Here is a 23,863-nt window from a genome sequence, read left to right on the forward strand (position 1 = left end):
CCAAGTGTTCTCCTCCCTTCTAAGCATCCCTCGTTTATATAATGGTACAGACTTTCCACGAATAAAATATTAATTTATTTTGTGCATATTTTGCAGGGCGACGAGTCATGACTCATGGCCCTCAAGATGGAGACAGCAAGTACCTCTAAAACGTAGGTAAACTTCTGCCAGACTGCAACCCATAAGACAGCCATCTTCGTAATATTGGTGTTATATCGCATTCACTTCTTCTAGCAATTTATAACACGAAAGCAGCCTCAGTTCTGTTATGTAATTTTTTTTTATTTAAACTTCCCCTGAGCCACGTATTTCGACTTACTGCACGCTGAATGGTGTGTGATGAAAGTTGATGTCGCGTGTACAGAACTGTACAACGCAATGCATCAGCAAATGGAACACAGAAGTATGAGGCTAGCTCAGTATCGTATAAGTTAATCACTGAGTGTATAATCTTACCTTCACATGACCTTGACGTATCTATGACCTCTAAATAATGTGTGCAATGGCACTCAGATTCCTACAGTTTTCTATGTATATGCGTGAGAAAATAGTACTTCGAATGACCTTGAGAAGTTTGAGGCCTATAATTCTCAAACAGTTTGCGTCATCTTGTCGTGGTGATGACATGACCACATTTTAACATGAATATGGTCGACCAGGTATTTACGGTTTGGCGGAATGAAGCATGAAAAGATATGACCTTGAGAATTTTAAAGACTCGTATCTGGAAAACTATTGAGTCGATCTTGTCGTGACTTCCATATGACCTTGACCTATACTTGTCCTCATTTTGGCATGAATATGGTCGACCAGGTATTTACGGTTTGGCGGAATGAAGCATGAAAAGATATGACCTTGAGAATTTTAAAGACTCGTATCTGGAAAACTATTGAGTCGATCTTGTCGTGACTTCCATATGACCTTGACCTATACCTGTCATCATTTTGGCATGAATATGGTCGACCAGGTATTTACGGTTTGGCGGAATGAAGCGTGAAAAGATATGACCTTGAGAATTTTAAAGACCCGTATCTGGAAAACTATTGAGTCGATCTTGTCGTGACTTCCATATGACCTTGACCTATACGTGTCCTCATTTTGACATGAATATGGTCGACTAGGTATTTACGGTTTGGCGGAAAGAAGCATGAAAAAATATGACCTTGAGAATTTTAATGACCCGTATCTGGGAAACTATTGGGCCGATATTGACGTGACTTCCATATGACCTTGACCTATACGTGACCTTATTTTGAAATGGTTATGGACAACCAGGTATTTACGGTTTGGCAGAAATTAGCGTGAAAATATGGCCTTAAAAATTTTAAAGACGTGTATCTGTTTTCCGGATTGGTACTCCGTGTAGTCTAATATAAGTTTACAAAAGTTTCAGAAGTGTTTTTTTTCTCTCCATCATCCGGACGATGACCAGACTACACGGCGAAACAACCCAGAAGACAGCCATCGTCATACTAGCCTCCTCGAGAACCTGAAATCCTACAAAATACAGTTTGTTGCAGAGATTGTTGTTACTCCGTGTTCTTTAAAAAACAGCTACGTTACCAATCATTAAAATTCTAAACAAGCTCATAGCCTACAAATGATGTTTATTATCTAACAGCAATAAAATTGAAGTAGGCAAGCAGTTGTAATTCACAGTGTCAGTAACTCTGATCCAGGCAGGAGCTAATCAGTGAAGCTACCACCATTTAAACGAGGTCATGTTTCTTTGGCACGCGAAACTCTAGTAAAGAGGATAAGATTGGCCTCTGTCTTACTGAAACCTCCAATATCACAAGATTCATGGTACTGATAACTTCAGGTTCAGATCAATCATCCAAAAGAGTGGTTAGCAAATGCGGCGCTATGAGGTGATAACGTTGGTTTCAGCATTAACTACAACTCATACATTTTCTGGCATTGAACTCGGATTTACTTTGTGTTATCTTGCTTTGGAACCAACTGAAGTAGAATTTTAAGTAGCATTTATTTTTCTCTCGTGCGTAATATAAACTTTCCAATTATTTATTAAAATATTCTAAATATACATTAAAGAGCAAGTTTTGAAGAACCAATGATGTTAAAACGAAGCACGCAGTACTATAGTACGGGGGGGGGGACCTTGTCTTTTCAATGCCATTTTCTCCAGATTCAGAGCTCTTACAAGGTATTTAAGTAAATTAATTCTCGTAAGCGTAGTTTACAGGATAATGTATAACTCCTGCCACGAAAGAACACTCAGAATAAAGAACGTTATGTGAATAAGATATTATGCCAATAGGTTAAGTGATATAATTGTCTCAGGAATAACGAGATATTTATTTCAATCTCTTATCCAGAGAACATAATTTATGTTGGAAAGGAAACGGCTTAATTGTAATTTGTGTAATCACAAATGCAGACTTAATAGCAAAACGTGAACAGGCATTTTTTTTTTTGAGAGAACGAATTCCTATTTTCCGAGGAACAGCTGAGAAAATAATAAAATAATACGTGAACCAGAATTTATAACAAATGTAAGACTTTTGCGTGTTTTCTCGTACGTGAATAATTTAGCCTACGGATCCTCGTGGCATGCAAACTTGTCGCCATTTGATCTTGTATTCAGTTTGTGTAAGCCTGTGTCTGTAATGACATAGATATATTATTTGGATAATGACCAGCTTTGTTGTGGATTAGTACTGGGATTGCTCAGTCAGTAAAGTAACTAATTTAGGTTGGATGACCGGGGTTCGATTCTAGACAGAAGCAAGCTTTTCTCCAAATCCGGACCAGCTCAGGATCTGACCCAGTTGACAGATGGAAGTATCGGCTATGTTCCCGAGAATAAACTGATCGAAGGGTGAAACAGACCACTATAAGTTCGAGGTTAAGAGTGCGTGGAGTTTTACCTCCACTCCTCCACTGGTTGCGCTTAGGTACTTTAACAAATTTATCTTTCAATTTCAATAGCGCGTTTCATCACTGCAGGTCGAAACTTGTTTCTGTTACGAAATCGGCGCTTTCGGAATATCTCGCCGAGCTTTCCACACTTGTAGGATGTCGTGACAACGGAAGTGCGTCCTCGTACGTCCTCCGCTACTATCTGAAACGTGTAGCTACCTGCACGCCATGTTTTATCGAATGTCCCGCCGTTGCCGTCAAAGAGCATCAATAGAGTGTTTCGTTCCAATACTGTTAAATATTTATGCGAAAAGTTGTTTATACCGACATATTTCAATAATAAATATTTAAAATCCTTTACATGATGTAATCCTTCAAGATAAGGCACGTAGTAGTGAAAAGGAGCTATTAAGAGTCCGATAAAACACGATGAACAAATTCTCGTTCTCTGCATGACACAGAACGTAGCTTCTAACTGTAGAATATTACAGTAGGACTTTTATTTTCTAACGAGTACTTATGAAGTATTGAATTATCGAAAAATTAACATGTTCTTAACTTATACTTTTACGTGCTAACCAATTCTTAGTATATAAACCGATTCAATAAGTCATCTGAGTATAAAATAAGTAAGCTGTAGATATCGTATATCCATTCTATAAACATAATTTCCCAGCATCAGTAATTTGTAGCTCGCTCTCTCAATTCGTGTGTTGGCACTGTCTCTGGTTTACGTAACCTACTGATGTAGGCTAAGCTCGTAACTTCATTCCGGCTACACTAAAAGTATATATTAATTATTATTAGTATACTGACAGCTAAAAATCTTGCGAACATTAGCATATCAGATCTCCCAGAAACGGACAATTTCGAGAATCAGTCATATGAATAGGTCTGTAGCTGTGAATAAGTGTCTTCACCTATTAAAGTGTTGTGTAGTTTAATGATTATGAACTGCTGAAGGAAGACACGTGATATTTAGTTGATATGTGGACATTATTATTAAAGCTTTAAAGTTTGACAGATAAAGTTCATCGATATAACATCACGTAAATTGGACACTCGAATTTTATAATCTTTGATGTTGGTCTTCTGGGTTGCAACGATTGTAGATTTCCAAATGGATATCGACGTTTCAGAGTAAAATACTGCTTCTATCTTCAGGCCTTTGTAGACATATTTCTCTAAAAGGGTGGTATCCAACTGTAAGTCTACACGGCGTTAGAACCCACAAGACTATACTTACAATTTACCACTACGAGAACTTTAAAATCTCATAAATGTTTGAGTCGTGAAATAATTTTCATTAAAATAAGTCATGAGTGAGTTTATTGATAAATAATGGAATTTTCTACGAAGTGCCAAACTTCAGTTGTGTAAAGGAACTGTCAAATCGCGTGAAATCCACGCCGCGACTCTGTGGTGTCTATGACACAAAGCCGATCCAGCTGTCTCTGTTGGCGCATATATAATGTGAAGCAAGTTTGTATGGATGGGTGGACTCATTAGCATCGATCAGAGCAAATCGCCTCTGGCCTGACAGCGTGCGACGTCCACAGAGCAGTTCTGTTCACCTGTGGGAACGGCCATGTCATGCTACGTAGTGCCATTTCTCAGTTACAAAGAAGCAGTTACTGAGAATGGAAATAGGTCAACACGAAAGTTAATCTTTACATAAAATGCTTATATAGTGTATAAAAATCTTTAAACAGACAGGCATGATTTTGAATGTTACCTTTATATTTTTGTGATAAACGTTTATGAATAATTATCTTAAAATTGCGATTACATTCACCCCAAAGATAAGTCTAATTGTACAAAATAGCATTTGTTAATAAATAAACTTCTAGAAGTATTTGTTTCATAAGTGTGGCTAGACCGGTCATAAAATACAGTTCCATGACAAAACTTTTGTTAATAGATTCCTATTACGTGGTGAGGTATGTCCTTTCGGTGTGTGTGTGTGTGGGGGGGGGGGGTTAACGCTGATGCCAGGACATTACAAAACGGCATTAAGAAAACTCTCGAGACATGACAAGCGAAGTGTCGTTTCATAACCGAAATCAGTGAATGGTGTCTTTCAAAGTATTTAGTAATGAGAGGGTATGAAAAAAAGAGAGAATGAAATTTATTTTAATTTTTTATTTTATTTTCTTTGATTCCTTTCAGACATGTTCTGTGTGACAAGCTTTCTGAAATGCTCTTATAAATTTCGTTGCAGAGGGAAAAATCCTCTTATATTTCCCACAAAAGTAATAAAACTTGTTTCAAGCAGATATTTCAGGAAATATCTAATTTATATTTTTAATATACGTCTCTTGGAGAGGACAAGAGCGCAAATCTTATTTTATTCGCCTTACGGAATTACGTAAATCGCTCGTGTCACTTCTCACGTCTAATCATTCTCATTTTAGGCCGCACTCATTTAATTTCCCAATTTCCCGTGTGAAACAAATAGCCCATATCTTAAACTTAATAAAGTGACTTTAACCATCCCGTGTTAAATTTTTGGTACAAGAAAATAACATTTTAATGTAATGTTAAATTTTCGATTTCATCTCTCTCTCTCTCTCCTTTAAGGTCCAAATGTTCTCTTCAGTATCCTGCTAGAAACTTTGACGAGGGTTCAGAATGCAAGCAGAATAACAATCACCAATTTAGTCCTGCAGCCACTGAAGGAACAATTAACTCGTGACACTTTGATATAGACCTAATTAGAAAACGTTATAAAAGTGTCAGGTCTTTGGAAAAGTTAACATAAAATTTCCCGAAATTAAAGTGTCAGTGTTTGACTTAGAGTTAAATGTTATGACTGGATTATTTTACTATTCACAGTGTATGAATATTATTTAAATTCTCGATTTCAATTTTGTAGCACGTAGATATTTGACATAGATGTACAAATTCCCACTTTGTGACTGGGCTGTTGCCATAATGTTCTATCTTGTTCATATGCATAATGAACTATGAAGTTCAGACGTTATCTTTTTTGTATGAAATTGTCTAAGATTTCAGCGTATAATTTTTAAAGTGAAGTTAACCTAGGCGTCTCTACATGCTACAAACATAATTTCTGTATTTAATTACGAAAAGTAAAGATAGGAGATTAATGAAATTATCCAGTCACGGGCTTTGAGATTAAACGTCTTCATCTTAAGTCTCTATAAACACTCATGTTGTTATTACTAATTTTCATTAATTTCATATGCCAGTCTTAGTTTTTTTTTTTTTGTAGTGTTCTGTCTGACGACAGGTCCATATATTATGAACAGGATCCTTCCAACCTATTCAGGTTGTCAGGGACCTGCTCATACATATATACATTCTTGGCAGAGATGATCAGAAGTGGTTTGCCATTGCCTTCTTCTGTGTGTGAGTGGAGTAATTGTTGGGATGCCACGGAGAAACCGGGGAAGCCCCCGGAGGAAAACTCCGTGATGCCTAGACCACGGCCTTGCCCAACACAAGTTATAAATTTGAGCACCACCGGGAATTGAACCGGGACCCCAGGCTTACAAGGCTAGTGTTCTGACCGCTAGACCACCGTGGCGAACAGTCTTAGTTTACAATAAATAATATGCCCAACACACATTCCTAGAATATTTAACGTCACACTTTCTGATATATCATTCCAACACGTTTAATATTGACATACGGAATTTAGATAAGTTGCTGTTACTGCAGATTTTTCTCATCTCACAGTCTTATTTAACTTTTACTCGTTAAATATGAACAACACTTGCGTAAACCAGACTGTGCCATCACTGACAACTGGTGACTGGTGTTGTAACTCGATTTAAGCGTAAATTCTACAAGCCGACAGTGAAAGCGATACAATGTAGATTATAAACCCTAATGCATCATTCCGAATACGCACAATCCGTTGTCTGTTGATTGGTTTTTGGACTGTTTTAGAATTTTAATTCAATGTAATCGGAAGTTAAACAAAAATAATGGAACTAATAATATCGATCAATGCTGTACACTCATTCAATTGCTTTTATAATAGTTGTTTTTTTTTTTCACGGAGGGTGCATTGTAATAGGCAGTGGCTTGTTCCAATGAAGTGCCAGGGGTGTGATTCCAAACTGTAACAACGACCCAAACCGAGTGTTAATAAGGTTGTTCTTTGATCCCTCTGATAACGCTGTGGAGGTCCTCAACAACAAAACGTCCTTCGGCAATGTTGTGAAAACAGTTTTGCAACAAAAAAAGTAGCTACTGGCTGAAATCCCATTTTGGCAGAGAGACAAATTAACTGGGGAATCCAGTGCTAAAGTTTCCGTAATCCCTTTTTGGACAGCTTTTCAAACGCAATCTAAAAATAGGTAAAAAAAAAATTAAACAAAGATTTAAAATGGCAAAGGAAATAATAATACGTAAAAGTTTATCAGAGTTACAAAATGCATTTAAAAATTATATAACACTACTATATTAACTGCTTTGGGTTTCTGGCATCATATCAATTCGTGATTAATACTGACGAAGAATAATTAAAATGCAAAAATCATTTTTATTTGAATTTCTGTCATAATGTTCTCGTGGCCCCATAATCTTAAACAGCTAACGGAGGTTTCTTTAAGACGTGACTTTGGTTAGGGTTCAGTTGGAAACTCTTTTAACGGTGATAGAAATTTGATCTTTATAATAATAGTACCGCCACGGTGGTCTAACGGTCAGAACACTAGCCTTGTAAGCCTGGGGTCCCGGGTTCGATTCCCGGCGGTGCCCGAATTTATAACTTGTGTTGGGCAAGGCCGTGGTCTAGGCAACACGGAGTTTTCCTCCGGGGGCTTCCCCGGTTTCTCCGTGGCATCCCAACAATTACTCCATTCACACACAGAAGAAGGCAATGGCAAACCACTTCTGGATCATCTGCCAAGAACGTATATGAACAGGTCCCAGTCCGACAAAAAGGATGGAAGGATCCTGTTCATATGGACCCGTCGACAGACAGAACACTACAAATAAAAAAAATAATAGTAGTACATTAACTTCTAAATGATTCAAGACATATTTAGGTTAATATTCATTTAGCCTAGTGCTATAACATCCTGCAAGTTCGTAACACGTATATTGTCTGTACACGTGGCAAGTGGTTATATGATCTAAATTAAATTATAGTTCGGCGGAAATTGTGTGAAACAGCAATCTGTTGCTCTGGTTATTATTACACGGTACAGATTCGTCCATTGTTGAAATTTCTGCCATTGTACCATCAAACCCTGTTACTAGACAGCAATTCCATTACGAATAATTACACCTTATGACTGTACACACTGGCATTATTTCTGTTGGTGAGAGTGTACAGCACGAGTCGATCTTGATCTTACACAAGTTTCGTTTTGTGTCCTGAAACGCTCATTCAACGTCTGAAATGTACCTCAACAGGTTAAGATATCCCAGTTAATTTATTGCCACGAAAAACATGGATGCATGTCTTAAACCATTTCCTAAACACAGTTCATTTTAAGACTACTTCCATGATATAATTCGCTGAACATTGTGAATCATTTAGCAGACATGTCCACTTCTCGATAAGCAGCCCTTAGTTAGACACTACCTGAAACCAGCTGTTATTTCGAAGAAGGGATATTATTAATATTATTACTACACAGCACATATTTTAATAAAGTAACGAAACCCTAAGATTAAATTTAATATCAAGGAAAGCATGGCTAAAAGGTGTGTATGAGCAGAAGAATACTTAAGAGACATTTTGAAGATTCAACGCCGTTATTAAATGCAGCTAAAATGAAGGGTAAAATATTTTCAGAAACTGCTTTCTCGCCATTTCCGTTACAGTATTGTTTGAAAATCAGAGCAGTAGAAGAGACAAGTATGTAAAATCATAAAAATAAATGAGCTATTGAAGAATAATTAGCAACAGGCCTATATTTATTTGGGTAGTTTTGCGTCAAATATGAACCTGCCACTGAAAGTGCGTTAGACAGGATTATTAAAATCTTACACACCTTTTACTTAGTTTCATCACAAAACAGCTAAACTTTTATAGGTACTGAACAGAACAGCAGAGCAGACGTTAACTTATGGCACAACAATAAGTTCGATGAAGTTGTGTTTATGAAACATGACAAACTATACACAAAAATCATACTGATGACGCGAACAAAAACCCTTGGAATTTGCTACTCACGCGTATACTTGACAAATCATCAACAATCCTGCTGACAGAATATACGTTTCCTGGAATTGTTTTAAATGGCATTATAGTGTAAAGTATCACCAAAAGATAACATCCAAAAATGAACGATCGAAGGGTTAGGAAAGTTCTCCAAGTAGCTTACTTTATTTTCTCAAGTTACTTTACATGTAATGTTAGCCTACTCAAATCCACACTTCTTCCCTCACAATACATAATATTCACGTTTCGTTTGTATATTCATTTATATGGTTTTACGAAGTAGAATATATTCAATAGCCTAAGAAGAATCACTAATATTATTTTATAGAAGTCAGAACTGTACATCTGAAATGAATTACTACAAAACATTTCAAAGGTACCGAGTACCCAGCTGGTGGTTCATACAAAGCAGCAGGTGTTTGCTTTGCATTTCTGCTATTGATCGGCGTTGAAACATCAGATAATACAATGACGTCACCTACAAGCCTTGTAAGTCAAATTATTTTACACAAGTGGATAATAGACGTCAGTAAACCACTTTTATCGCTGAATAAGCAAATAATGTAGCCTACGTTCATAATAAAATAGATTAATATTGATGGTATGCTTCGACAAATTATTATACATCTAATAAAATTTATTTTCTATAACATTCTGTGAAAATTTACTCGTACAATACATATTTTACAAATATAATATTTAATTTAAGTTTTGATGGAAAAACACAATATTATGTAAAATTAAAATACGCAAACACACAATATTTCAAAGTGAGGTGTTTGTTAATAATTAATGCGGATTGGAATGGATAAGCTTAAAAACTTCAAAACACAAAGATATTAAATATAAAATATATATCCGTTGAATCGTTAAACAAGTACGCCATTAAAAACAACAAATTAATAATTTTGCACTGAATTTTGGCATTAAAGAAGTATATAACATTTACAATTCTGAATGCAAGGTGTGAATATTCCATTTATTTTTAGTTACATCGAAAATGGCTGTCTTTTTTGGGATAATGCGGAGTGAAGTTTAGTAGACATTTGCTGACGTTTTAAAGGAACTTACTGCCTGCATTATCACGGCGATAATTATGATAATAATAATAATAATAATAACATTAATTTTAATAATAATGATTGAATTCCTTTACATAATGCCTGTCAACAGCACTGCGTACGACAAGCAAACACTAATACACATATTAAAAACTAACTAACTAACTAACTAGATGGCTTACCGAACCCGAAGGTTCATCACCGAATTAACCAAAGCCCTCCACCGGACCCTGTCCTGGGCCAACAAAATCCAGTCTCCTTCAACTCCTATCTCCCATAGATCCCGCCTGAGATTATCCTCCCATCTACGTCTAGGTCTCCCCAGCGGTCTCTTTCCCTCAGGCTTCCCGACCAATACCCGGTGCACACCTCTTGTCCCATCCATGCGCGCTACATGCCCAGCCCATCTCATTCTTCTCGACTTAATCACCCTGACAATACTGGGGGAGGAGTACAGATTTTTAAAAACTACTATAACATTAATACCTGTTAACGACAGAAATTGCTGAATTTAATACAATTAAATCAATAGTTTATACAGACAAACAACTTCAAATGAAAGTATGAATGGAGGCTGAAACCGAATATCACAAAATTCTGCCCCACATGGAAGATGAAAATACTCACTTCGACACTTCCCCAAATACGATCTACGCCCTGGAACTTGTCCATCTCCGTCCTACATCTTCCATTCTGCACTAACCTCGCAGGCGTGGTTGTCCCAGCACGCATGTAATAATGAGGAGGTCCCATGTGGACCCTAATGTGACCCTCAGGAGTCATGCCAACCCGAATGTGACACGCGCATTCTTGTTGGCCAGCTTCATAACCCGAGTAGTAGCTACTCTGCTCTCTCACCCCCATAGAGTTCGGAGATATGGGAATAACAGCAAAACCACACCGGCACGATTCCATTATCTGACTCCCGATATGCTGTGTGTCTATTGAAAAACTCCTATCAAATTACTTTTGTACAAGGCATGACATTTATATTTAACAATTTCATGTACCAGTGTACACATTTACGCGTAAGAATAAAATATGTATGAGATGTTTTCACGGCGGTGAGCATGTAGCTACAGGATGATCCAAAACTTTGTGCAACCCATTCTTGACACATGCTCTATTTTGACTGAGACGAGCCCAACCAGGGAACACAACAAATAGGCTTACTGTCTTCTTACATAATTTTTACCTGAAGTAGCATTGTAGTTATATAATTTAGACTTTGGGCAATGTATAAAGGAATACTTTTACAAATAACCTTAATTTAGTTTCTTATCTTGGGGTAAATAATAAATTTCGAAATTCTTTGAGCAGAACTTCGTAAAATTCGTATGTTCTAAACGGACGTCGACAGATCAAAATGAAGAGCAGTGTCGATTTTCCATCAGACGGACTTCTCCAATCACTAAGCTCTCTGTTATTTCACTCCCAAACCAACTTGAAAATCAAACAAAACGAAGGGGAGCATCAAATCATATTTAAAATCCTGGAGTTCGTTTTTTTTATAATCTAATTGTTATTATTTGTATAAAGCAGCACGAAGTGAATATGCAAACACAATCCGCTATTCACATGTTTGTATCCCAACACACTGCTGACGGATTACGTAGGAATTTCAATTTCCGAAATGAATTCTGAATAATTTTAAGAGAGGGAAAGAACAGACATGTATGCTACACGGAATACTAACCTAACCTAAACGGTAATTGAAATCCAGTCTGTTCTACACAGCGTTCTTTGTTGTTGTTTGTGTTTACAAATGAGGGAGAGTTGATTTTTAAATTAAGCCGGACAGATTCGAGTACTCTGAATCGGGTTTAAAAAATCTTTATAGTGACCCTCCAGTTTTAAATTACGCACGTTATATAATACGAATTAAGAGTGTTATTGTGTCTGCATCAAAAAATTCAAGTAACCAAACAAAATACAAATAATTTGCTACAGTCTATAAAATAACTTTATAATTTCGTTTCTCTTATTCATCCTACTGCAAATTCATATCCCGTTTGTTCCGTAAAATCACGTAATTATCGTAAATTATATAAACTAACAACACTTTTACCGAGTATGTATATCAATTTATGAAAATTGTTTATTTGTGATGAGTTTTAAGATATATAAATATTAATAATAAAAATAATTATCTTTTTTATTAATCTTATTTTCTGTTGCCTAAATTACCCTTTACAGAAGTAACATCAACAGTATTTGCATAATGATAAAAATGATATTCAAAAATATTCATGTACCTGCATTTTAAATATAATTAACAAAATTACTTGCGTCATTCAATTTAATAAATATTATGAGTAATGAACAACTTTAAAATTATAAAAAAAATTACTTAAATGGAACAAGAAATGTTTCTTTTACACTTCTGCCAGTGAAGATCCAAGACACAGGGTTTCTTCATTTCTGTTCCACATTTTCGATCTAAACACAGCGGAATAGATAATCAGTAATACGTCAAACTTGCCACCGAAAATTTTCTGGTCCAAATTCCGACCCCTGCCCGATGTATCTCGTGCCTGTCCTCAGACACTCCAGGGATAAAAATCTAAATACGATACAATATTCCTCAACTCACGATCACCTACAACACAAACTCGTTCCTACATAGCTTCTGCAGTTGATATAACGTCTTATTATAACTAAACAAAGTGTTTGAGCAAAACTTCATAATTTAATATTCAGTGTCACTAAACGTGAGTCAGCAACGTATTAACTGACTTAAGCCCAAATGCACATGATCCATGTTGGTATGAACGATTACTCGATCCACAAACAGACCAACAGTGAAGCGATATCGCCAATTTTGACACAGTCTGGTCTTTTCTCTGATTGAACAGGTGGTCTCGGACTCGATATCAGTCCACGAGCTGACCTAATTATCATCTTGTGTCTCCGGAAACTTGCGAAAAAGCAAACATCGTTGTTATCAACTTGTTTTCATAGTAAGGGAAACTCGACTTGATCCCCTGAGCGGATAGACATGTTGGTTTATAATTTCCGGTAAGCTACCTCACATCGCTGGCTCGTGTTTACGTCGTAAGGTTTCCCCAAGATTTTCTCTTTATTCTGCAACGCTATAAATGGAACAGCACGCCTTAACCTGCTAAGAGCTCAGATAAAAATTTTTGACTATCCTTCTAAAATATTTTGTACGCTAACCTGATGGTACCTGATAATGATGTAAAATTATTCTTTTGGACTGCGAACATATTTGCGGAAAAATTTCAAGTCATCAAATAACTCCACACTTACAAAACTTCCCAGCCTAGAAAGTGTTCGAGGGTCACATTTCTTTCCGTAAAATGGCTCTATGTTTGTATAGGAATGCGTAGGAGCTGTGGTATCAACGCATAAATTTGCCTAGACCTCACAAACACGCAAAATGTTATTATAACCGCGTTATATAACGTCACCTATTATTAAACGGAGCGTACCGATGACAGTGACTGATAGTGTAAACACGTGGGCTTGCGGTTATACGTAATTTTTGACATGTAGTTCATGATCCCACATAATCGTATATTAATTATAAACGGACACTTTGTGCGATACATCTTAAAATTCACTGACACAAAAATATGCTGTGTCACTTGCAGTTACATACTTTAGGTAGATATTATGAATTTACTTTACAGTGTCTATGGCTATTTTATTTAGTACATATGAAACGCTGTAGAAATCTCAATTCCAAACACTGCGTTCCAAATTTTAAAGACTATGTCCGACCACAAACGCAAATATAAATTATTACAAATTATATTAAAACTCATATAATTAAGCAAATAAATTAACAACCTTTTTATTTCCTGGATAATGCCAATAAGAATTATTGTTTACATTTTAATATTGTTTCTCTTAATTACAGAGTATAATGAAGATAAAATTAAAGTCATGTCTTGAAAACACTGTTATAACTTATCAAGAATATTGTACTATTAAACTATGTTATTTTTTATTTGTAGTGTTCTGTCTGCCGACAGGTCCATATGAACAGGATCCTTCCATCCTTTTCTCGGACTGGGACCTGTTCTTATACGTTCTTGGCAGATGATCCAGAAGGGTTTGCCATTGCCTTCTTCTGTGTGTGAATGGAGTAATTGTTGGGATGCCACGGAGAAACCGGGGAAGAAGCCCCCGGAGGAAAACTCCGTGTTGCCTAACCACGGCCTTGCCCAACACAAGTTATAAATTCGGGCACCGCCGGGAATCGAACTCGAGACCCCAGGATTACAAGGCCAGCGTTCTAACCGCTAGACCACCGTGGCAATTAAACTATGTACCGGTGAAAAATACCAGCGAAAACTTAAAAATCGTCAGTTAAACCACTAAAAAGCCAGTAAGACGCGAATTGAAACAGATCGCAACGCCCAGAATGTTTCTACTCATCTGAAAGCTGTCACGTATTGCAGTGATGCAAACAAAGCAGATTTCGGACGAGCGGAGAAGCAGCTGTCCGCTGCTGAAATAGGGAAACGAGCTGTTTCTACACTGTAGCATTATGTATTCCTATTGCAAGCGACAGACGGTATTTTATATACGTGGGGAAACAGCTATAAATTCAGAGCTCACGGAACGAAAAAGCAAACACATACCGAGAGAAATACATACATATCGACATAAAGTTACATTGGTCTAAGGGTGTTTTGTATGTGTGCTAGCCGCTACATTTTTCTTCAGCGTTGACGTATGATAGTTTAACAATATGGCGACTCAGATCAACGTCCAATCCAACTTGGTAAATATTTAGAATGCTTAACATGTTATATATAAAATAAAACGAGACGTACTGAGGAAATACACATCACTGTTGGACACAAAAATACTTTGCAATTTGTACATGTTCTTTCCATGTTACCCGGGTGGTCCACACTGTTAAACAACCTCTAATTAAGTTCTAAAGGGATTTTATATCAATTTTTATGTGGTTTCAGAACTGGTCGCTTACAGAGCTTAATTTTTATTTTTTCATTTAAGTATTATAATCTACTGACAGAACCCGTACTTGGGTGGATAAGTTGAAATAATTGCACGATTTATATTGTCCAGTGACAGAGACTAGCTCTATCTAAGAGACCCAACATAGTAGGTACCTCTCACCTGAAGACGGAGACAGAACCAGCCTCCGAAACGTAGTAATTTAAAAAAAAACATACGATAGAAAAAGTCCTGACAACGAATAATTCTAATCAACGTCTAATTTATAATCACGGTTTGTTGTAAACTCTATAGTAAATAGCCTACTTAAAAGAAAGCAGGAGAAAGTATTTTTAAGACTTAAAAAAAGTTTCCTAAGTAGATCGTGTCGGTTTTGTTACAGTCTCGGTTGCGTGCTGATAACTTGGTTAGTTTTTACTCAATATGCTCAGTTTGGATCCTCATTTCTAACTTTATCTCTTTACACAATCATCTTCTCTCCTCCTCTCCTCCGCCCCCTTTTCATACCTGTATTTCATCAAGATTAAGAGGGGATACATCTCTCTTAAAACAAGCATAACGTCTAGGCACTATAAGAAAACAGTTTCTATACATAGGAGTGTTTATAAATATAAGATACGACAGTCGTATGATTCTGAATCAGTGTTCTACTTTTATAATGAATTAAAACTTACATTCTTAGGAATAAAGCAAATTTCTAGGTTTCCATCTCACCTGAATATAAATTAGAATATAAAAAGGTAAAAATTTTCCTATTAAATCTCTTGATTCTGTACGTGCTGGTTGATTTACAGAATGAGGTAACGGAGAATGACAGACTATGCAGAAGTAGCAAGATAAAATATATACTGTGCAGTGCCTGGATAATTTCTTTCTCTCGGGAACTTTGCCAACATTCCTGAAAACTGCAGTCTTAAATTTAATCTCGTCTGTTTTTCCTTACGAACAGATACGAACAAATTCTAGTATTTAAAGCCATTACAACTTGTCCATTGAACGTCTGTAGTCTACCTGCTTTACTCCGTAAGATTCAAAATTGTTGCACCGTGTAGTCTGGAAGAATTTTAGCGACGTTTCATAGGAACTTGCTGCCTGTATCATCAGAGCGATCGTCTAATACATCCTACAGAGACATAAGACTGTGTCCTGTATAATTCTGGCAATAATTCTGCGTTACTCAATTAGATTATACGAAAATTATGAGAGGGAGTTTTACTATGCAAGTGTAATGTATCCTAATCTAGTCTTAAGCCAGTAAGTAATATTTAAACGTTTAACGGCAGTCTCTTAAAAACGTTTCTAGAAAAAGTACTTGGATTACAAATTTGCATGCAGACACAACGCAGTAAATTACGAATATCTGCACATAAACACATTAATCAACTTAACTGATTAAACACGGGTTGATGACAAAGCTTGAATGGGAAATTTCAAGTGCTAATTTCGACAGATTACACGCTTAACAACGCTTTGCAACGCAGTTGACTTCTAACCACGTATTATTTTACGATGATGTGCTTTTAAAACACCTCAAATTAAAACATTTCTAGTAGTATATTTTAAGTATCTCATCGAAAGTATAATGAGATATATTAAAAGGAGAACAACTGACATTTAATTAAATTACTCATGTCAAGAGTCAACTTCATTTTACAGTAGATGGCATATAACAATGTTGGGGAAATGTAAGATTTTTCTGGGATGTTATGCTATGCTGACGACGTTTTAGAGGCACATACTGCCTTAATAATTAGGACGATTATTAGTAGTAAACACCTATGAAACGTCGGTCAATATATATATATATATATATATATATATATATATATATATATACACACTAGACTAATAGGTGTAATATCCCAAAATACAACCACATTGAAAAAATATTAAATTTTAAATATTTTAAAATTATTATTGTTGACATATAAATAGTGTAAACCAGATGATAACTCTAATATTAATTCCCACTAATTATGAACAGTTTTGTAAACTCGAAATGCGGGAATATATTCCATTGTTTCATTCTACCGATAATTTTATCTCGTGTTACAATAATGAACTGCAAGTCCACTGGGTTAACCACTTCCTGATTTGCATTTCTAATTTTACGTTCTCATCCCTCGGGGCAGAGTATTTTGTGCACAGTGTTGCAAATGACATCGAACGAACACTGAAAGCCCCTCCCCGGACCTGGTGTACACACTTGGCTGTTCTCACGATATACTTCGTTAATCTGCGAGACAAGATTTATCTTCAACAGTTGCACTAAGCATAGATTTGCAACAATCTAAGGATTACAATACATCAAGGAGGTGACATTTTCATGAAGCGAGAACAGAACACTCCATATCAAAACTTTATGATTAAGGTAAGATGTAATTTAATTAAATAATCTTGTCCGTCTAATCACAATTTAAAATTTAAAATTAAGATAGTTAAAATACCATGTGATGCTCCTTATCGAAACATTCGATTTACATTTGGAACATCACTTTCTCACTACATGTTTCGGTTCTTAGATGAACCATCTTCAGGTGTGTAAAAATTACAATTATATAAACTTAAAACTTAATCATAATTTCTTATATGCAACCTTTTTGTAGTTGTTTATCAGTTATTAACAACTACAAAAAAGTTGCATATAAGAAATTATGTTTAAGTTTTAAGTTTATATAATTGTAATTTTTACACACCTGAAGATGGTTCATCTAAGAACCGAAACATGTAGTGAGAAAGTGATGTTCCAAATGTAAATCGAATGTTTCGATAAGGAGCATCACATGGTATTTTAACTATCTTAATTTTAAATTTTAAATTGTGATTAGACGGATAAGATTAATTAATTAAATATATATTTTCACAATATGACGCAACTCTATCATCGTAAGATGTAATATAATCTATCTATAATACAAGCTTGTATTTACATCTGTACTATTTAAATCTTTATGAAAAGAAAAAAATTAAAGATGGTTTCGTCAATCTTTAATACGACTTCTTAATTTGTCAGTGAATAGGACTCGATCACTATTTCCTTTTTTGGCCGCAAAGCTCTTGTAGAGATATTTTGGACACCAATACATCATTCTGTGCTTTCCTCGCTGTAAGGGTAAAGTCCTTACGATTCAAGCAGCTTTTACCAAAACAGTGGCTGACATCGTATGCGCCTCTAACACAAAATGGGAGCATTCGGCTGAAGTATGCAGTGGCATGGAATCCATTACTGCCCCCCCCCCCCCGAACCCCAGATTGCGATACATAAAATGCAGTACCTGTGACCCATAGCTCAGAAGAAATCGGTCGCTCTAAACCGAAAATGATATTTTTGTTGTTTACGGTGCGTACAGGAGGATTGGATTTTTGTATTGAATGAATATCACTTTGCGGTCCCAGGCAACCTTCTAACTGAAATCGAATTACATGCTTGGTATTCGAAATTCAATTTATCAATATAGAATGTGGGATGGGACACACCGACAGGTCTGATAGGCAGTTTGAATCTATATGCCTGCTTGGTGTGCTTATGTAATATTGGAAAGTCTGTATCTGTTTTCGTTAAATTCGCAATTAATGTGGTTAAGATAAAATTCATAACATAAATATATGCCTTAAAAGTAAGTCTTCATTATACTGTTTCAGGAAATGTGTTTCTGATAAGTATGCGTAATTAAACCGAAAAGATAAGACTGTTCTCTCGAAGAAACGTAAATTTCGGCAAGCTGGTATTGCCAAACAAAATTTTTAAACACATTTAGATTAGTCATAACGCCAACACATAACCCTTCACCACATTTTTAGAATTATCATTTCACAGTAAATGAAAACAGTTATTTTTATTTGAAAATTTGCTGATGTTCACAAAATGTTACTATATAAATTTTATATATCATAATACTCATGAAATCGAAATATATCGCTACGAACTACTTTAATCATACAAAACGTAAGTTTCCAGCGACATCATCTATTTTACGTCAACACACATTTTAATAACAGAAGGATTACACAGTATTATTTATTCAGCCTTCCCGTCATTTAACATCTAACAAGAGAAATGCATTAACGGGCGCGTTGTATGGAGTAAAGAAAAATTATAAAATTAAATCAAAAAGAGATATCGTGTCGTCGTTTAAATCGATTAAAATTTCAGTGCTTTGACAGAATTTAAATGACTGTTCATCGGTGGACTGTTGATGAATATGATAGCATGTGTAGTGTAATAAAATATCGAATGTACTTTTACATTCAAGTGATATTCATCTTCCAGTGGCTTAATATCTCGTTCATACACAGCATAAAAATTAGAATTCGATTCGGCGATGTTAAAATGCAGAGTATTAATCACACAAATGAATTTCATGAGTCGTCAAATCTGCAAAACAAATATTAATTTCAAACAAATCGCTCTGTTAGCGACAGTGGCTTCATTTTTGTTTAATGACTGTGGTCATAATAAATATTCAGCACGAATTTCCATACGACTTATTTCCGATTTATATTTATGCTAAAGGTAAACATTAGAAGTAACAAATCGCGAACGAAATTATGCTAATCTGCAACTGTTACAACTTCTTTTCTGACTGCCTCAAAGCAAGTTTAAATTCATAATGTATATTTAAGATACTTGCTATGAAAGTTTTAAGTTTTTCTCAAAGTTTGCATGATTTTAATTGCTGATATTCGCTTTTAGATGAACGCAACAAAACCGTGACCTCCTTGTCTACTATTAGATTTTGAAAATAACCCATGATATACGCGGTTCATCACTTATCGCGAATTAATATTAATTATACCACAGAATAATGATCACTAAAACAAACAACCCTTAAATAAACTGTATATGGTTACTTATTCAATCCAATACTTTTTCCCAAAGGTCCATTCTAAAACCGCAAGAGGTGAAAAGGAATAGATTATTCGCTTTTGGTCTCTCATACGTACCATCGCTATTTATTTACTGTAAGCGTGTCAATGACAGCGTTTCCAACAAAAATATCTGCATTCAACGTACAGACATGAGTTTGCCAAACGGTTCTGTCAGGCGAACAAACACGTAACAAGTTTTAAATATCCATACGCCGTTGTAGTTTATGTGATAACGTATGTTTGTACTGACCAACTGTTACGTGTTTTTCATTTATAGTCTTATAATGCTCTCAAAAGCTCAGATTATAAACTCTTGAAAGTTAGAATGGTTAATAAATTATTACTGTAAAGAATGTGGAAGGAATCGGTTGTCTTATAATTTCTGATATTGTCTCGGAATTTGCCTACGGGATTGAAGAATGTCACAAAAATCTATCTTCACAGCAGGTCACTGGACCGAGGTTTCAACCAGAGACATTCTGAATATTAAAAACAGCAGACATAACCACTTCACAACGACGTTTAGGAGCACGTGTTGCAAGAACAGATTAAATATAATTTAAAATACGGCACTGAATACAATTAAGTACTGTTCCTTACACAATTTAATTACGCAGACAACTCGCCCGTGTCTAAAGACAAGTTTAAGAACGAGTAGGAGCTATACGACCTCTCCCCTCAAGCGCCTACATGGCGTATAGTGAGACAGCTTTTTTTATTACTAAGTTAAACAGCAGACTACAATGAGAAGTCGGCAATTTCAAGAACTGACTCCGACCACGATTTGTGAATTGTCTCAACTGACAAATTATGACAAAACTTTAATTTTGTTACGAACATGACAACAGAATTTAAATAAAACATGTATCTGTAAAATATATGACTCTCTGTTTTGCTGAACGTAAATGCAACACAAGAGTGTTTACTTTTCTGAAACAATCTAAGTAAGAATGTATTTTGTAAAATTATTTTAAGTCTTAAATTTTACTTAGCGTTTAGTGAAATATTAATGCACGTTACCTTCTTTACGATAACATTTGAGAAGCTGAAATGGCCAACATTATTTTTGCTACACTTCAGTAGGTCCGTGGATTCTAAGGACCTTGTCATAATATGTACTTATTCTACAAAGGGAGAATATAGGGCGTCTCTACTTACGTATGTCGAATCCAGCAATGGGAGTTGTTGCCAACAATAGCAGACTTGTAGTAGCAATTAGGATCAGGTTACAGTACTGAATTCCTATAGTATTCTTTGAGCCACGGGGAACCAAATGCTGTTTCAACATGGCTGCTACCACCAACATGAAGATAGAATTCAGTAGAGCCGAACCATTAAGCGATGGAAGTCTCGCCAAGAATCTGAAAATCACACAAAAGAAGATCCCTGAGTTTTGAAATGTGATTCCAATTCTTAGAGTAGTCAACAGATAAGAGGGTGGATCAGAGGCTGAGTGGACAGGGGCGTTAGCGGGGAAGGGGAGATGATCTTTCTTCGGGGAAAACGCATCTACGAGGCGAATCATTGATTACCGATTATGCGTTTCTGGCACCACACTACTGGCTTTGGTGTTAAGGATATACCTCACCCGGCGTCTTCCACAATTTGATACTTGGTGAGATTTTAGATTTCTACTGTGGCGATCACGAAGATGGTTGTCTTCTGGGATGTTAAACCATGGAATACTGCAGACGTTTACCGGCGATTTAGATGCGCCTGCTGCCTCCATCAGGGCGATAACTGATTATGTGGATAGGAAGCACCTATCTATTATCTTTCCAAACGAGTTCATTCTCTCCCGTTTCCCCGAAACGGTCGGAACCATCTACAGGGTTGCTTGGTGTCACAACCCCGATGACCAATACTGAAGTCTGTAAAAGTTGAAGTTGCGGCGACTGACTGCAAAGAAATCTTCTCGGGCGATTAGCCACGTGAGAATGGGGTTGAAATCCAGAATACTGGAGACGTTTTCTGCCTCCATTATCAGGGTTTATTATAAAAATATCCATATCGATATATCTCTTTTATCTCTGTGACTCATATTGTGGGTTTTGTGATGTCTTAAAATGACTTTAGATGATATATTCCTCATTACTGGACAACTATGTAAAATTATCATATTTTAGTTGTGCTCATTTGGCTCTGAGGGAACAAATAGTCAACAAAGGTCTTTGTTCAGTCATTCAAAAATGCAGTTATTCGACATTTATATTAAGAACAGTAATTTTAAGCACACAAAGTCTGATTTTCGAAGGAAAAGGTTAAAACCTCCTAATCTGAAGGTTTGTGAAGATTAATAAATTATCTGCTAGCCCCTTTTTCCAAAATTATGGGCTAACTCTGAGGTTGGAGACAATTATTAGTCTCCGAAACGTCGTATTTTTTTTAACAAAGGTGAAGACAATAGAAATAATGTCCAGAGAGTTCGTTGTTTTGAAACCACTAAGTTTGACGGTAATGAGTCTTATCTTACACACGCCGAGTACTGATCAATTATATAAACCTATTTTTAGATACAACACACGGAGATACACGTGAACAACTCACGAGTTTTAAAAGAAAATATTCCGCTGTGTTAATATAGCACAAATAATTTTTGAAGCAGAGAACATGAAGAATGAAATTGTATAAGTCAATTAAAATTCTTCAGCGAAGCTTCGTGGAAGTAAATTGCAAAGAAATCAACTCGTCTAGCATCTGACACGCCTGCGGGCTCCGATGTGGGGCGAAGTAGCCATATGGTGGGGGGGGGGGGGGGGGGGGGGGTTACAGAAGGATCTTGTGGACTCGTTTCCGTCCTTATGCAATATAAGCTCTCGCTTATTTTCCTCCAGGGAATTGAGACACGGACACACATACAACCCCATTTAAACTTCCTTCTCGGAGACCATCTTTCCTTATAACACCGTAAGCAGCGGAGTTGGCTTGCTACATTTATACTGCAAAACTACCTCAACTGAAAGTCTTTTACTACAATCCCAAGTCATTAATATCCATTCCTTTAATAAAATACCCCGTGATCAGAAACCAAGTACTGTGTTCGTTGAGGAATCGAAGTAATTTGTTTCTTATACAATTCTACTTTTCGTTCAGTGGCATTAATTATCAACACAAAAACCAGAGAATTCACTATAAGTTTCAATAAATGTTAAATTAATTTAATTAATATTTATAAGGTAGATGTCTGTCTTTCGCGACGCAATACCGAGTGACCGACGTTTTAGAGTAGACTACTGCCTTCAACATGAGAAATAATGGAGATAGTAAGCTCCTCTGAAACGTCGACAAACATCTACCAGATTACACTTTATATCATCCCAAAATGTAAAATATTATATAATATATATGAAGCAATTTCACAAACCTTCAGACAATCTATATTAAGTTTATATATACATTAAAAAATATTAAAAATTTCGCAGTTTTAAAGTTTAGTCAAATTAAATATTCGTACAGAAGACCCATAAAAACAGATCCAGCTTATAGTTGAGTTACACGTGATTAAGAACTTTTGGTATTTATAATTAGGCCTATCCTTGTTTGCACCATCAAATGAGAATTGTTTCTATAAACCCGCCACTTGTGTGTCAACTGTTTCTGGACATTACCTTAACTAAAGGTTGCATGGCAACGGTCAGAAACTTAAATAATAAAAGTACATACAGTTTTACTGTCAGCTATAGATTTAGTAAGTCTTCACTAGTACTGACGTTCTTAACTTTTAATTAATTTCTGTTTTAATATAACAGAAATCCTAGAGTAAAATTTGATATGGTGACAAAACCAACTTTCATTTCTGAAAGCTTCTACAGACACGTCATGGAGCACACATCCATTATAAATTTAAACTACTTTCAGCCTGAGGCGTAGAAGTGGACATAAAAACGAGACGGGTGAATGGAATCGTTATTTTATGGGCTATAAACGTAATGGCGCTGTCTCTGATATTCTG

The 23,863-nt window shown here is 35.9% G+C and overlaps 1 protein-coding gene across 3 annotated transcripts in view; it reads right to left on the reverse strand.

Annotated features, from left to right (window-relative positions):
- LOC110830094 (discoidin domain-containing receptor 2) overlaps positions 1-23,863 on the reverse strand; it is a 342,861-nt gene that overhangs the window by 135,231 nt on the left and 183,767 nt on the right. For all 3 annotated transcript variants that reach the window (XM_087351873.1, XM_022064567.2, XM_022064569.2), the window contains one exon: positions 21,070-21,272. In XM_087351873.1, the coding sequence (XP_087207999.1) occupies positions 21,070-21,217 (148 nt within the window). In that variant the 5' untranslated portion in view covers positions 21,218-21,272. The remainder of the gene's footprint in view (positions 1-21,069; positions 21,273-23,863) is intronic.

This window comes from Zootermopsis nevadensis, unplaced genomic scaffold (genome assembly GCF_977971745.1).
Source record: "Zootermopsis nevadensis isolate Lab colony 2312 unplaced genomic scaffold, Znev_1.0 Znev_ptg000020l, whole genome shotgun sequence".
NCBI lineage: Eukaryota > Metazoa > Arthropoda > Insecta > Blattodea > Termopsidae > Zootermopsis > Zootermopsis nevadensis.